General features: G+C 37.7%; 1 protein-coding gene across 12 annotated transcripts in view; it reads left to right on the forward strand.

The window, feature by feature from the left end:
• The window catches only part of LOC121854184, a 246,229-nt gene extending 230,987 nt beyond the window's left edge, over positions 1-15,242 (forward strand). For 9 of the 12 annotated variants that reach the window (XM_042348653.1, XM_042348660.1, XM_042348655.1 and 6 more), the window contains 18 exons: positions 420-531; positions 697-1,287; positions 1,443-1,979; positions 2,095-2,394; positions 2,553-2,675; positions 2,865-3,023; positions 3,130-3,330; positions 3,844-4,023; positions 4,327-4,476; positions 4,741-4,888; positions 5,000-5,358; positions 6,018-6,128; positions 6,613-6,740; positions 7,221-7,401; positions 10,214-10,687; positions 11,190-11,255; positions 11,714-11,920; positions 13,229-15,242. In XM_042348653.1, coding sequence (XP_042204587.1) covers positions 420-531; positions 697-1,287; positions 1,443-1,979; positions 2,095-2,394; positions 2,553-2,675; positions 2,865-3,023; positions 3,130-3,330; positions 3,844-4,023; positions 4,327-4,476; positions 4,741-4,888; positions 5,000-5,358; positions 6,018-6,128; positions 6,613-6,740; positions 7,221-7,401; positions 10,214-10,687; positions 11,190-11,255; positions 11,714-11,920; positions 13,229-13,456 — 4,255 coding nt within the window. In that variant the 3' untranslated portion in view covers positions 13,457-15,242. Of the gene's footprint in view, positions 1-419; positions 532-696; positions 1,288-1,442; positions 1,980-2,094; positions 2,395-2,552; positions 2,676-2,864; positions 3,024-3,129; positions 3,331-3,843; positions 4,024-4,326; positions 4,477-4,740; positions 4,889-4,999; positions 5,359-6,017; positions 6,129-6,612; positions 6,741-7,220; positions 7,402-8,541; positions 8,617-10,213; positions 10,688-11,189; positions 11,256-11,713; positions 11,921-13,228 lie in introns of those variants that run through there. The other 3 variants (XR_006086504.1, XM_042348663.1, XR_006086503.1) reach the window with 3 other exon arrangements.
• The last annotated feature ends 841 nt before the right edge of the window (positions 15,243-16,083 follow it).

A 16,083-nucleotide genomic window follows, 5' to 3' on the forward strand; every position in this document is an offset into this window, starting at 1 on the left:
ACATTTCTATAAATTTGGGGCCCACTGATGAGTTTGGCCTGGGGCCCCACAAGTGGGTAAATCCGGCCCTGATCATGTTTGAGTATGATTCATACTCGTACATCAGATTATCCTGTGTGATAACTTGAGGCAAAAATCTCCTTACAAGCCTGAGACTGAACTGTTGAGCTTGGCTAACCCTTAATTCTGAGCAATAGTAACTGTTTAGGGCCTGGTACAGCTTCACACAGGCATGTAAGGCAACTTTTGTCTGATTTTACAGCACCTCTGATCACAAAGTTTATGAGAAGTAACACCAAGCAGACTGAACAACTTTGTGTCCACTGTCATGTTGATGGCAAATTTTTCAATAAATTCTAGTTTTCTTTCATTAGTTAAAGATATAAACAATAAATTAATATAAATATACCTCACCTCAGGTTGGAGTCACAGATGGAGGCAGCACGGGAGATGGAGAATCTGCTCAGTGCTTCTCTATCCCAGGAACAGGAGATCTCCAGAGAGCTACACCGACGAGTCAGAGATTTACAGGTTGGTCAGTTTACAGTGTTATTGACAGTGCCAAAGTGTTTAGCTCAGAAAAGTCAGATGGTTAGAAAAGTTAGCAAATTGACATTCAACATGTTAAAAAGTTGTACAGTATTGGGTAATTGTCTTGTCTATGTAAGGAAAAAAATATTTTTGATTTTTCCCCAGGTACTTGAGAAGGAACACCGAGGGCGTTTTGTGAAGTTAGAATCTGTAATTCGCAGAGCTGAAGAAAAAGCATCTAACCTTGCCAAGGCCAGAGATGCACTGGCTATGCAGCTCAATTTTGCAACTTATGGGCTACTTATAGCTGATTACTGGAGACATATGGTACCACAGTCAACTGCTGCCCTCGTCCCATACAGTGACAAGTCACTGCAAGTGTTTCCCGGAAACTACCCCACGAAGACCCACAACATGGGGGAAAGTTACTCTGAAAATGCCATTAAAAGTGTGTCTGTGTGTGATGTCTGCAAACAAACCTGTCTAGAGCTCCCCAAAAGAAATGCTGGTGTACAGACCCAGTTTGAGTACCAGAGTAAGTCCACAGCAAATTATCAGCTTCATCCTGAGGAACACGGCCATCGACGAGCTGCTGATGAGAAGGATGAGGATGAACCTGTCAATAAACGACCAAGAAACATATCTACCAGGAGCCAGGCCACGATGACCCAAAAGACAGAGTCCCTCTCTGAACGTGAACAGTACTACCTAGAGCAGATTGAGTTCTTGCAAAAGGAGAAAATCAATCTTAGAAAGGTATGTTGTATACATCAGGTTGAGAAGACTTGTAACCTTGTTAATTTTTTTGTCAGATCAGAATAGTGGCCTAAAAATTTTTTGTTTCTCCTTGTGCATTAATTATAAAGTGAATTTTTGTTCTGTATGACCTAGAGGTTTTTTGTTATTTTTAGGGTCAAGATAATGACAGGCGTGACTCTCTACAGCAGCACCGTGATTTAGAAGGCGAAATTAATGACGTAAGACTTCAACTCGAGGAAGCTGCACGTGATAAATGCAGTCTGTTATTTCGCTTAGAAGAAGCTCAGGATGAAAAGGAAGAAGTCAGACGTAATTTACTTTTACGTATAGAAGAACTGAAGGGTGATATGTCTCGTTACAATGATCTCCATGAATTGGAAAAGAAAACACTTCGTCAGGAGTTTGACGCTCGGCTCCAGGGGGTGCAGAAGGAACGCAACCATCAAGAAGAGCGAGTGCGACAGTTGGAACTCCAGCTTTCAACCTTGAGGCAGGAGCTAGAGATAGTTGGTGTTTCCATAGCAAATGATCTCGTTGATATGGATTCACACATGGAAAATGTCTTGTCGTGCGGTAGAAAGTCGCCAACGAAGCATAGTGAAGATAATAGCGACCTTTTAGATAAGATCAGAGAATTAGTTAAATCAGAAACGAATCTCAGACAAAAAATTTATGATCTTGAGAAAAAGGTATGATTATAAAACATGCATTCCTTACATTGTATATAATATTGATTTGTACAATATTGGTTTATTCATGCATAATGTCTGGGCTAGCTAATGAGTACATAATCTTTTCTTACAGGAATGTGCATACCGTGAGACAATAAGAGAAGCTGACAAGATCATGTCCAGCCATGTAACATCATACAAGCAACGAATAGAAGATCTGGAGGCTGCCGCAGATCAACAGTCTTTGAAAATTCACCAGTTGGAGACGTCTGAGGAACGCTTGAGGACAAGTTTAAGAAATAATGCAAGAACTAGTGAAGGTGCACGTATCTCTGACCTTTTGGACCACCTCATTGAAACTGAAAATTCTGAACTAAAACTGAAGGAGCATGTGTGGAACCTTGAAAAGCGTGAAAAGGAACTCCAGATAAAAGTGAGATGATCATACTAATTTTATTAACAAGTTTCAATATTTTTAACAATGCTACTGTACTTTTATATTTGGTGTAGAATAAAAAAAAACTACAAGAATTTAAAATTTTTCTTGTACAGTATTTTAGGACACTTCTCATAGTCATAAATTATTTACAGTTAATGGAAGCTGAGAAAACCAACCAAGCACTTCGTGGAGAACTACGCGACCAAGAGGAACTTGTCCACCGCCTCATGACCTTGGAAACAGAGAATAATGCCCTGTCTGTTGAACTGAACCAGGTTAGTATTTTTAATGAAAGACTGTTAACAAACTCTAAATCCAGCTTCACATATTTTTAAAATGCCATAAACTGGTATACAGAGTTATATTACATGTGTTATTATACCATATTTATTATTTAACATTTCAGTACTATATTGTATTTCACATTCTGGAACTATTATATTAAAGCATGCTCACTCTTTCAGGCCCAGGACTCCTCTCGCAAAATATCTGAAGCTCAACAGAATGAGAGCTACTTAAGGGGTCGTGTAGAGGAGCTTGAAGTCACAGAAAATATGTTACGAGAAACCCTTCACCAAGCTGATCTTATTCTGGCTCAGAGAGAAAGAAAGCTTAGAGACCAGGTTGGTAATGCTGGAGGGTTTTTATTTCAATACCCGGTACAGTACTTAATATCTTGCCATAGCTTCAGGAGTCGTTCTACAAAATATAAACATTTAAATTTTTCAGGTGGAATGTCTTCAAGAGGAAGTACAGTCATACAAGGCTCAACTAGAGGCTGCTGCATCAAAGGAATATGGTGCAAGGGAGTCTGAAGTGTCTTACAGAAGGAAAATGGAGCAGCTGCGTAACCGCTTAGCTGACACTGAACGGGAGCTGAAGGAATCGTCCTCTGAAACAATCAGTCACGAGACACAACATCGGTCAGAGGTAAGTTTATCGTGAACACAATATTCTTAGCAAGAAGGTAAAAACCCAAGTTGATGGCATACACACATCAAAATTAAATTGGTTTAAATCCACACTTTCTGGTATCTTTCTTTAAAATATTTTCAGTAAATAATTCTGTACAGTATAAGATTTGAATGTTTACTAATTCCTGTTTACTCTGATATCACTCAGTGTCTTGGATTGGAAAGCTAGAGATGAATTGCAATGGACAGCCTTATGTTATTTATGTACTATATATTGTATTAGAAGAAAAATAGGACTTTAGAATACTGTACTGTACCACTTCATCCTTATTGTCAATGGATCATGTGACATGTGTAATAAGATTTGCTGTAACTATTCTGATTTGCCTTATAGTAAATTGGAAAGTGGTGTATTATAAAGCTTCATTTGTTGTTCAAGTTTAAATAAACCCTTTTTAATTTTATTTACATAAAGGATTAAAACAGAAGAAGCAGTTCCGTAAGTGTATTGGATATACTTTAATTTCAGGTAACAAAGCTTCGTAATCAGTTGAAGCTGTGCAACTCGCAGCTGATGGAGCTCGATCGACTAAACTGTGAATTACGTGATCGGGTAATGGCGGCAGAAGCAGAAGGGCAGCGTATAGCCAAAGAATTAGACGAGAGTGGCAGAAGACATGAGCAGGATCTTCTCACTCTCAACCTCCAGGTATAATGAACGAGAACACCGAATATTTATACTGTATTGATATCCCCACAAGTTGTCGCCAGGAGCATAGATCTTGAGTGATTCATTTCCTTCTTCAGTTAAAGAAAAACTTGTTGCAAGAATCCAGATTTCGGTATAACGGCTAATGAGCAGTGATCATAGATTTAAATTGTTTAAATTTATTGAATTATCAAATGGAAGATTCTAAAATGATGTATACTTCCTATTTTACATCCTAAAGGTTATTCAAAAGACACTGAATGCGATTTAGCTACAGTATACAATATTTTCTTTCCTTTTCAGGTATCATCACGAGATTCTCAAGTGGAGGAACTTGAGCACCAGTTGGAACAGATGAGTCATGCACATGCTGCCAGTGAGTTGGATGCCCTTGCTGCATCACCCATTGCTACGCTTCATTCTTCCCTCACTGCTCTCACCACAGCTCTTAAAGTGAGTGTTTCTCATTGTGATAACATCACCAAGCTTGCTTCTCACTATTGTGGACACTGTAAAAAATATGCAGGTCCAACAAGCACCTTGTCCCTATATCCAACAAAATCTCCTTGAAAATTTTGCAGTTAACATACAGTATATGAGTACAGTATATCATGATGAAGAGGTGTGCATATATTGAGGAAAAGCTACTGTAATTATATTTGTTATTGATAAAATGTTGAAACTTGGCAGTGAAATAATAATGTATCTGATTTTCAGAGCTGTGAGTCGTGTAATGCATCTCAGAGTAGCACTCTAGCTGATGTGACAAATCAGCTGGGCACTCTGGTTGAGCTTGTTGAGGGCCAACCCAGCAATCCAAACCTGGAGGACATTACTTCTGATGCTGACGAAGACGACGTATCAGGTCAGAAATACGTTCATTGCCTTTTCTCCGACATTAATAAGTGAAACTTTTTTGTTTTACTTTTTTTTTATGTATGATCTTTAACCTGATGAAAGTTTTTCTTTCTTTTAGAATCTTATGACACAGACACAGCAGAAAACTTGGTCAACGAAGCCACTACGACCCCCCCTCCCAACCCCGCCGGGGAGGGGCCCAGGGAACAGTCGAGCGGGGATACTGTCAACTGCATCGCCAGCGGAAGGTTCCAAAGAAATGCCCGCAGGAGAAGCAGAAGGCGGTTAGAGGAGCGCAGCAGCAGAAGGCTGGTGTGCCCTCAGGGCTCCTCCACAATCCTGGAGGAGCTGGAGGAGAAGGTACGGGAGCTGGAGGAGGCTGTTGGTCACAAGGAGGAGGAGCTCCGTCTTGCTGATAATGAGGCTTGTGACCTTAACAATCAGTTACAGTCTCGGAATGTTACCATCCAGCAAAAGGTAAGCTGTCTTTAATGAAGAATTTATGGCAATGAACTATGGTACCTTCTCACATTATGAGTAATAAAACCAACTTAGATTTTTAAAGTATACTGTACTGTACAGTACCCAGTGTATATACTGTACGCTATTTGAGATAAGCAGAGATAAAGTACTGTATAACAATAATTAATATACTATATTAACATTAGTGGTATAGACGCTAGACAAACTGGGTCAGTAAATAAGGGTTATAATAATAATTTATAAGTAAACATTAGGTTTGACTATCCAGACCTCATCTTTGGGAGTGATGAGTGTCACTCCCTGGAAGACAGGTGTTTTGACTGTAAAGCAACTGAATTGATAATGGTATATATTATGGTACCTTATGATATACTGTATAAGGATACAGTACAGTAAATAAATAATCCGATAATAGGGATACATATTTAAATGTACACGTAATAACAGTACAGTAATTGAATTGAAATACAGTATTTCGGAGATACAGTATTGCTAACTCCCATTTGTACTGGCTCTGTGTACTGCAAATGTAAATGCATAACCACAGTAGTGAATTCCTCTTGTCTTGAGAATACAGTAAGGAAAAATTGTTATTTTTGTAGCAAATGACCTGGAAGTAATATAAATAACACTACATTAATTTATGTGAATAGAGTGAAGAGGCGGAGCATCTTAATACCATCTTGGCCAGCCTTCGCCAGCAACTGGTGCACACTATGGAGGATGCCGAGCGTGCACGACTCTCAGTCCAGGCCAAGCATAAGGTACACCTTTTTTCTTTCCTTTTCTGATTTTACATTCTTGGTTAAAATTTGTATTTGAACTATATTTAGAATACAATACTGTACTGTAAAGATATAGAAAAAATAACTTTTAAATTACAATTTCTAGCTATAGCTTCTAAGGGATTACAGTATCTACTACATTGCTTAAACTAAGTGGTATCTAATTAAAAAACTTTATTCAAATCTAAATTTATATACGGTAGCAAAAATTGCAATGCCCATTCCAAATTCTTTGTTCTGGACGAGTTATTCTTTATAGTTAATTATTGCTAACACTCCACCCATTTCTATCTTGGGAAAAGATTCTTGCATTCTTGCTGAAAAAATACTGAGGAAAATTCATCTACCCCCAGTAAAAAGTATTTTGTCAGTTTCAATAACATTTGCTGTTATTAAAAATATTTCAAGTACAGTGTATTATAAGCTTTGTACAACACTTTAATATCATGTACTTGCATCTTAGGTGGACCTGGAGGAGTTAACAAAACGAGTGGAGCAGGCGACAGAAAAAGCTGAACATTTGGCTCGCCGGGGCCAGCTCAAGGATTCTATCATCTATACACTTGCCTCACAGATCCGTGCAATCCTCAGGTATTTGTCGAAATGGGGAAAAAAGAATAAATTGCATGTTCATTGTACATTAGTTCATTTTGTGACTAAATTGTGCTTACTCCATTATTTTCTGAAACGGGACACAGTATTATAAATACCATAATGGTGTTCGGAAAGTTGAAGCTCCTACATAAATCATCGTTTAGAGTTATGTAATGGAAGTCCTCATTCATAATTTGTGGCTTTAATTAATTTTAGCATTGTGTTTACTTGTACACTCTCAACAAAAACTTCTCCAACACCTGGGCACGATGGATGTGAGAATGAGCAGAATGGGGCTTGTCATCTGGGAATGGTTTCAGATTCTAAGTTCATTTTTCAGATTGTATATTGCTTATAGCGTTCGAGAAGTTTTTGCCGAGAGTACAATACTGTATATTACATTCTTTAATGACGAACAGGGTAATGCTTATCTTGTCAAGTTAAATATACAGTATACAATAATTATTTCTTCGGTAGATCGGGCAACATGGGCGTAATAATCAACCAACTGCGCCGACTGAGCGAGGTTGGCCAGAGTGAACAATTACCAAATTTTGGTAACAGAGATGACCAACAGCTGACTTCTGTTACCCCGCTGCCCCCTGTGCCAGACTTTGATGTTGATGCTGTCTGCTCATTCCTCAATCAACCCAGTGAGGTGAGACTTCATGGACTAAGCTGTCCACTATACTGTACACTACTGTTTTAGTTTGTCCAACTGAGGAACTTAGTTTTTTAATTTAAGTTTACTTCAACTTATTTCAACAGTAAACATTTTTATCCTTTGTTGCTGAAATCAATTTAGACACCTATGTTTGTTTTGATTTTGTCATGTTGGTGATTGTTTAAAATTTGTCATATTATTTAAAGTATACTTCAGAACCAGTGTGTTATGTTACATGTCATCTCATCTCAAGTTAAAATTTATCATGAACAAGACTTTTTCAGTACATTGAGAATTGTCTTAAAAAATTACACATCCAATATATTGTTTTAATTGATATATAATGCTAATATTTCTCCTGTCTTTTGCCTTGTATTACTAATACAGTTTATAGTGTAATTACTCGCATTAACTACCGGTTCATACCAGGGTTGGTTACAAACTAGCTCTCGGTGTTTTGTAGATACTTAACTCATAGAACAGGTGATTGTTTCCTAACATTCCACAGAAAATGTAATCTTACAAAAATACTAATGAAAGGTTTAAGCAAGTCAGATAGTCTTACTAATATGCTACTAATTTGAACTGGGTTTGCCATACTTCTAAATTACCGGTATCTGGATTTTATTGACGTGCAGCTGAGCTGTAATGGTATTTTAGAATGAACTGTCCTTGGTAATCAACCTTCTGTGAGAAACAGTGAATATAGCACCGGTGAAAAAGTAAAAGTTGCATGTACATTAATTCATGAATGTTGCAACCAAATTGATGCTTTTGCAAATATAGAAGAGGAATAGGTCAAAGCTTTTCACTCTAAAAAGAATTTATTTTATGGATATATTTGAAAGTATTCTCTACTTCCTTTTTAGGATAGCTGAGAAATATTAATGTAATTATTAAGACATGAAATAGTCTTATTTTACAGTTAAAAAAAAATACTTCAGATATATCCAAAGTGCATTGGTCCACACATAGAATTACCAGCAACAGATAATTAGTAATATATGTAGTAGTTAATGATGATTTTCAGGTACTGCACTGTACTCCCTCATGAGTCAGGGAAATGATTACAGTATTGTTAAACATAGTTCAAGATATTGCTGCAAAAAAAAAAAAAGTGCCCTTTATTTTCAGGACATGAATATCTAAAAAAAATGACTTGGAATACGGAGATAACCAGAGACGGGATAGTGCCACTCCTGTTGGAAGGTTAATTTTGTTTTGACATAGAGGGCAGGCACTTCCAATGTTTCCTAAGACAGATTTAGCAGACTTGCATTCAGTTTTTGTAACTACTGTACAATATTACAGTAGCTACCATTCTTAAAAAAAATTTTCATGGTTTACTGATGTCATTATCTATACAGTAAATCATACCTTTGAAAATTACTTCATTACTGTGTCACTCTCATAAGTTGCATCATCATCATTTAGTCAGCTTAACTGTTGTGCTGTAGACATTGGAAGAGTCTCCATCTCTGGTGTGTGTGGAGTGTCAAAAAGTAGATTATGTTTGAGACATTACAAATTGATCAATAATTTTTGTTGCATTGGATGTGTCATGTTTTGTAAATTTATGTTTGCAGTAACTTCGTAGTACTGTACTGTACAGTACTAGGCACAAATATTAAAAAAAAGTAAAGTCATTAGTTATGTCTCGGTGTGCTTAGTTATTTAACATTTGCTTGAAAATAACATGAACTCAAGATTCTCTGATGGAAGATGTGCTTCAGAACCAAGCATGGCCTAAGGATTTTGTCAACTGCAGCGTTACTTGAGGAATCTGTCTTAACCATCTTCCACTAACTGTCTCTCTCCTACTCAAAACTCCTTTAGTACCAAGTAAATAGATTGCAGAATAACAAGACATGATAATCTAGAATTTTTTTCTGTTAATGTTAAGGTACAGTAAAGTAACTCAACCAAAAAGTTTGTACTATACACAAATTTACTTCATAATTCTCTAACATTCAGTGTTCAGTCTACAAATAAGTCAATGTGTCAACATTCCCCTACAATGACCATGTTCTTTATGGTGGTACTCCTCAGACTCCTGTGAAGACTCCTCACTTGCACCATGATGCACAGTCACTGAGCCAGTTGCCTGATTGTCCAATTTCTCCTCATTTACTCTCGTGTAATATGTGGCAAATAAATAAAAAAATGTATATATTTATAGTACAGGGTACTCTTAAATTACATACTTAGAATGCTAAAATCTTTTATAAAATATATTATATGAAGTAGATTTTTGGTTGACTGATACTTGACTGTACTCTGCTCTTTGTCATCTTCCTATTATAGCACTGAGCATCAGCATTGTACATTTGGGGTAACTTGGTGTTGGAAGTTATTATTTTGAGTAATATACAATATTGAGCCACTAATCACTTAGAACTGTATCTTTGTTATAAGCTTAGCCAAAATAACAATTGTATATAAGCAGCTTTTGAACTGGTCTTTCTTGTGCTTGCATCTTATTTATTCCTACAAAAGACTTGTTCATCTTTGGAGAATATGGTGCCTAAAATACTAATACTTGTAGTCCTTCATGAATAATTATGTGTATATTGTTCAATGGTCATAGTCTCCTTTTCACGGATTTAATGTAGCCAAATATAGATTATTTACCTTTAAATCACTCGCACATATTATAGTATTTTCCTTCTTGTGGGCTTGTGGATAATTACCACGAGCCTGGGATCATTTTCATAATGTAAACAAAATCCAGTAATTCTTGAGACTATGAAACAGTGAGCAATGCTTTCTAAACAGATTTACATTGCTCTCTCTTCTTATCCTCCAGATGGCTTCCTTGTCTCAATCTGCCATCTTGAATGGGATGGAGCCATCTAGTCACGTGACCCTCGAGTCTGACACCTCACTAGCTCCTTCTCATAATGAGTCGGAGCCCTCTAGTCACGTGACCTTCCGAGGCTCTCCTTCATTGGCTCAGCGGAGAAAGTCTCGCATACCACGATATTTGCCCTCTTCTGTGCCCAGAGCAAAGCCTGCACCCAAATCCCTTCAGGCAAAACATGTCCCTAAGCCCATGCAAAAAATTAAACGACCTGTGGTTTCTGTACCAATGTTTGAGCCAATTCCATTGGCAGTGATCATGCCAGTTCAAGAGCATATGGCATACCCTGTATCAGAGCCCTTGAAAATAGCTAAGCCTGCATCGGTGCCTAGGCATGAAATAATGCCTACTCCACCAAAAGCTACATGTGCATTCAAGCCCGTGGTGACCTCTACTCCAGCAAAACACACGGGCAGAAAGGTTGAACATTTCTTACTTTTCTTCTTATTTCAAGTTCTTAAAAACTGCAATAATGCTCCTGCTTATTGATATTTCTTAGATGCAACTCATTATCCAAAACGTAAAATTTGTTTTCTACATTGACCTAAATTATCTGCAATCTCATACACAGGTATAGTTATATTTTGCAGTGCATAATGTTTTCTAGTTAGTTTTCTTACCATCACCCTGTATTGCTTAGATCAATAATAAGCTTCTTAGTGATGTATTGTATATTATGTTTTCTAGTTAATAATGAATTACCTCTCAGGAAGTTTCTTATGGCACATCAGATTCAGATCACTGTTACTGTGTAGCAAAATATTTTTTATGAAGACCATATCAAGTGGGTAATAATACTGTGCTGTATTGCCATAGGAGTTTCTTCTGTCATCTTTGTTGATATTATTAAGTTTACAGAAATTTTGCCTGTTTAATAATACAAGGTACTTATCCTATGGCACGTAATACATTTGTATTTTAGGACTCGACCAGACGAGAACGACCAACAAGATTCCTCTCAGATGCTCGGAAGATCAAACGGATGGTGGTAAGTGTTAGATGAGGATGCAGTTTAAGTTCTTGAGATATATTTTTAAAAAAATATATAATAATTATAGCAAAATAAAGTTAATTGCTGTACAGGGAGTCTATAATTTATTAAGCTTTGGTTTATGAAATTTCAAAGTTATACTGGTGTTGTATGACTGAAATGTAATGTTGCCATTAAACTTAAGTGAACATCAGGTATATGATTGTGAACACGGGAACCAACAAAACAGTTTTTCATCCCGCACTTGCAGAACTTATAGTTTTACAAGTACTATGCAGTAGTCAAGTTTATTTAATTTGATATACTTTTTATTGTACAGTATGTTGTTACTAGTAAGCAGGATCTTGTGTAAATAAGATAAAGTTGAAGCAGTATTTCTCTTGTGTTTGCGGTAGCAACATATTTTAATACACTTTAGTTGATGAAAATGATCCTAATGTCAAATTTGTTCCTAGACGGGCGTAGCACCTTTAGATGCTGCTGTGGATTGTGCATCGGCTCCTGAATGGCGTGAACGATCACCCCTGAGCAGCATGTCCTCGGAAGTAGAAGCAACATGTGTGCCACGCCCACGGGAGCTTCATATTACACGTAGGGTTGGCGTAGATGGGGTGGTCATCGCATGGGCTCCACTGGAACATGACTGTGTAGCAGGGTTCCAGGTATGTTATGTGTCACATTATTAATGGGTTTACTGACTGTTGAATCATGAAGAATTCTTCATTTACGAACATGGTCATGTAGTACTGTACTTCTGTGAGTGCAGTACTGTACCAATACTATATTTTTGTTTTGTAAGGAGAGCAAAGTTAGGATCTACTCCATATGAGTAATTAGATAGCCTAAATTTTGCATAAGTTCTCTTAACTTCCAAGAAGTTTATTAGCTAAAGTTTAGGCAGTTGCCCACACATTTTGGCTAATGTAAATGGTCTTGTCTTAGGATATCTGATAACTTCCCTCACAGATACATTTTACTTTTACTTTTACTCGTTAGCTGCTTGGGCGATCGATCACGTCTTTGATTACTTTTCCTTTTCGTTTGTCCTCTTCACCAAAAGATCGGCTCGCTAGCCGCCTGGGCGATCCGTCACGTCTCTGTCACGCACTGTTGGCAAATACTGGGCATGCACCGGCTCCTTAATGTACTTGAACCCGCTCCATTGCTGGTCAAGTTTTGACTTGAAAGAGCTCACACTCGGTGCCGTCACAAAATTCTTTGGTAGATTGTTCCAAGAGTTTACAACCCTCACTCCAAAAAAGTTTGCCCTCACAGTTTTCTGGACTTGCGGCTTCTTCAATCTTGAGTTGTGACCCCTTGTGGGGCGAGCGTCCGCCAGCTCCAAGTAAGGCCATTCGACTGAGTAGTGCCCCCTGAGATGCTTATACACCTCAACTGGGTCACCCCTTGCCCCTCTGTAATATAAGCTAGGCAAGTTCAGGCGCTCCAATCTCTCGGGGTAGCTGAGGTGCCGAAGTGCAGGCGCCAGTCCCTAGCATATCTCGGGGACCAGATGGGGTGACAGTACAGTACTCCAGATGGGGAAGCACTTCACTCTTGAAGATCGTTACTAGAGACGGACCGTCTAGATATCCAAACGACCTTCTCATAAGACCCAATAATTTATTTGCGATACATTTAAGTTTTCTATTTGTTCTCATTTCCCAAGGGTCACAACTTGTAAAAAAAAAACCTAAGCAATATTTGCTCCAACCATTTCGTCATTTTGACCAAAATAGAGGTCATTTTGACAAAGATACCTGGTTATAGTCTCTTAGATTGATACAGACATTTGAATTTTTTTTTAGTTATATGAAGACGAGTAACTGGGAGAGGCATATTGCATTTTCTTACAAATGGCAGGGATTCTGATGTTGCATATACTGTATATCCACTTGATAGCCTGTATTCATATCATCTTCTAACAATAACAGCATTTTAATAAATTTTTATGGTTTCTTTTGATGCAGGTGCTAGTGGGTGGACGGGTTGTACAGCATGTAAGATCTCCTCATCGCACAAAAGCATTGGTAACAGGACTTCCACTGGCTGGTTCCTTCACTATAGGCCTGGTCACAGTGGCAAGTGATGGCCGATGCTCTACACCCGTTATTGTAACCCAAGACCGGTCAAGAGTGTACCCAGGCAGGAGTGTTGCTCCTCGCCCTTTGCGCAGAGGCATCCCCACCTGTCTGTGACACATTTCCCAGAAGTGCACCCGAGACCTGTCGGTAGCCCTTAATCAACCCGCTCCCCTCCCCCGTCCACAAAAATGCAACTATTAAGAGGAATGTTGGTAAGCTGCCATAAAAGGCATCTTTAATTTGAGGTTTTTGAAGTGCTTTAATAATGTTATATAATACATTATGACCTAATGTAAGTGCCTTTTCAGCTGATTAAGGTGAATTTCTTTTCATCAAAATGGGATCAGTGCCTTCTAAATTAAGAAAATATCACCTTTAGATGTTCCTAATTATTACTTGCTTAAGTTCCAGTTCCAAATTTATTTCTTTTGGACATGAAACCAACAAATTAAAGACACCTTTGAATATAACAAGAAATTTTATCGTGTTACTTAAAGCAAAGATTTAAGCCGAGATGACCAATCATTACTAAACATAGGCGTCTCGCTTAGATTTAACTTTTAGTAACATTAAAGTCTTGGCAGCTCTCTGGTCGACTACCAACAATTGTTTGCGCTCTTGTCTTGTCTTACCTCTGCATTTATCAAAAGAAAATATAAATGTTTCATGTTATTAAGTCTTCCCACATAAACAAGCCCTCTGTATCAGTGGTGTGAAAGTGACATATCTATTGGAACTAACTGAATTGTGGTCTTTGTAAACCAGAATAATGGTTGGTGTAAAGTACCATAATTGTGACTAACAAAGATTTGGAGAACAGTACCAATATGAGACAGAACAGTGTAAAGAGATCGTGGTTTATTGTGTGTTAGTACAGATTGTACCATCTTTACTAGTTGATATTTTGAAACCGTTTTTGCTAATTTAATCTAAGTTGTGAGAAGCAAATGGTCTGTCGCAGTCATGGACGTGAAGGTTTACTCCATCAGTGTTTGGACATTCACATTACTTGTGTTAGTGGTGTTGAAAAAGAAGGATGATATTGTTCTTTGGATACAGAAAAGTTTGTACCAGTTTTATCAAAAAGTCTTCTTTGTGCCAGAACACTGTTGGTGTTAAAACTCATGTGCCAAGCAGCCTTTGATGACCTACAGAATTGTTTAGTCAATTTAGCTCTGAAAGATTTTGGTCTGGAGGAAGACTCTTACCTTTTGTATGGTAGATAAAGTATTTTGGAGTAATGCCTCGTCTTGGAGTTATGCCTCATCAGGATTAAATAAGAAAAGTGCAGAATATTTGATGCTACTCTATTAGGGTGAGAATAATTTTCTCTAAGCACACCCTACTGGAAAGGGTTTAAAATCAAGATACTTGTATATCTTTCTTGAGTGAGATAGATTTGAGAGGAATAATATTTTGTATCATCTGTCACTTAGAACAGGTTACTCATTGTACATGTCAGACTCCAGACCAGATGTTGAAGCATGGTTATTTAAGAAAAAGTGTGCATGTGTGTCCGATCAGTTTTGGGCTTGTGGTTGTTGTTTTTCCCCCACCCATCCATTTTACCTTTTGTCCAAGTTTTGTTACCATTGTCATTTTTTTTTAACTTTTTCATATAATTTATTATATACGTCTGATAATCACAAGATAGTTTTTGAGCAAAAAAAGGCTCATTACTTTTTTTTATTCATTTAGCCTATACAGTCATTTAGTATTTGTGCAGACAAGCATAAAAACTACAAAAGTATTGTAAATAATTTGTATAGTGCCAAACAAAAACTTATTTAAAGTGAATCTGAAAATAGTTTCAAGGAAACTATAGTTTTTATTCATTGACCTGTAAATAGGATTTGTAATTGGCTAATTGTTATCCTAACCAAATATAAAGCAAAATGATGATGGTGTTTCATGTTATCCTTACCTTATAATTAATAACGTATTTCGTCTACCATTTTGACGTCAATTAGCAAAGGGTCTGTTTATACAGTACCCAATGATTACTATAGGGTATGCATTTTTTCATACCCCAATAAACAGTACAGTACAGGGTGGACAAGTCACATTCTATCCAACAATTCATTCATATTTTTTTCTCCTAAAAATTAAGCGACTCTTTTTTTCATGAACGGTGGTGGCGAGAGGTAACAACCTACTTTAGTGTTACTGGTGGTAGCAAGCCACACCCCTCCTCTCATATGTTGTCATATGAGAGGCTTTCCCTCACGGAAGCCAGACACCTTATCAACCCAAATGAGACATTACCTGTCGAGAGCTCACTCGCATTCCTTCCCCGAATCTCGAGTAAAGGCATCGATAACTAATGGGGAAAGTCCACATGAGGCCTTCCCTCACACCTGCCCTCCTGGTTAGCTGGTTGTTTGGGCTTTAGGCCTATCACTGCCAGGGTCATTAAGGCCGTCAACTTCAAGCCACATCCACCAACCTTAATACATTCAGGTGTTAAGGATAATTCCAAGACCACATACATTCTCACCACCTATATACAGGTACTCCTCGACTTACGACAACCCGGACATACGACCGCCGTGGTAGTATAAAATATTTTTCAAATTACATGTATTTTCGGGTCCTCGCGTTAGTGATCGCACTGTGTACTGACAAAATTTTCGTTTGTAGTTCCCTTTAAAATGGCTGGCAAGCGTAAAAGTGAGTTCTCGTGGTGCTGAGAAGAAAGACACCCATTTTAGAATTTCTATGTATTGTTTTCGACTTGTGAC

This window comes from Homarus americanus, unplaced genomic scaffold, assembly GCF_018991925.1.
Source record: "Homarus americanus isolate GMGI-L3 unplaced genomic scaffold, GMGI_Hamer_2.0 scaffold46577, whole genome shotgun sequence".
Taxonomy (NCBI): Eukaryota; Metazoa; Arthropoda; class Malacostraca; order Decapoda; family Nephropidae; genus Homarus; species Homarus americanus.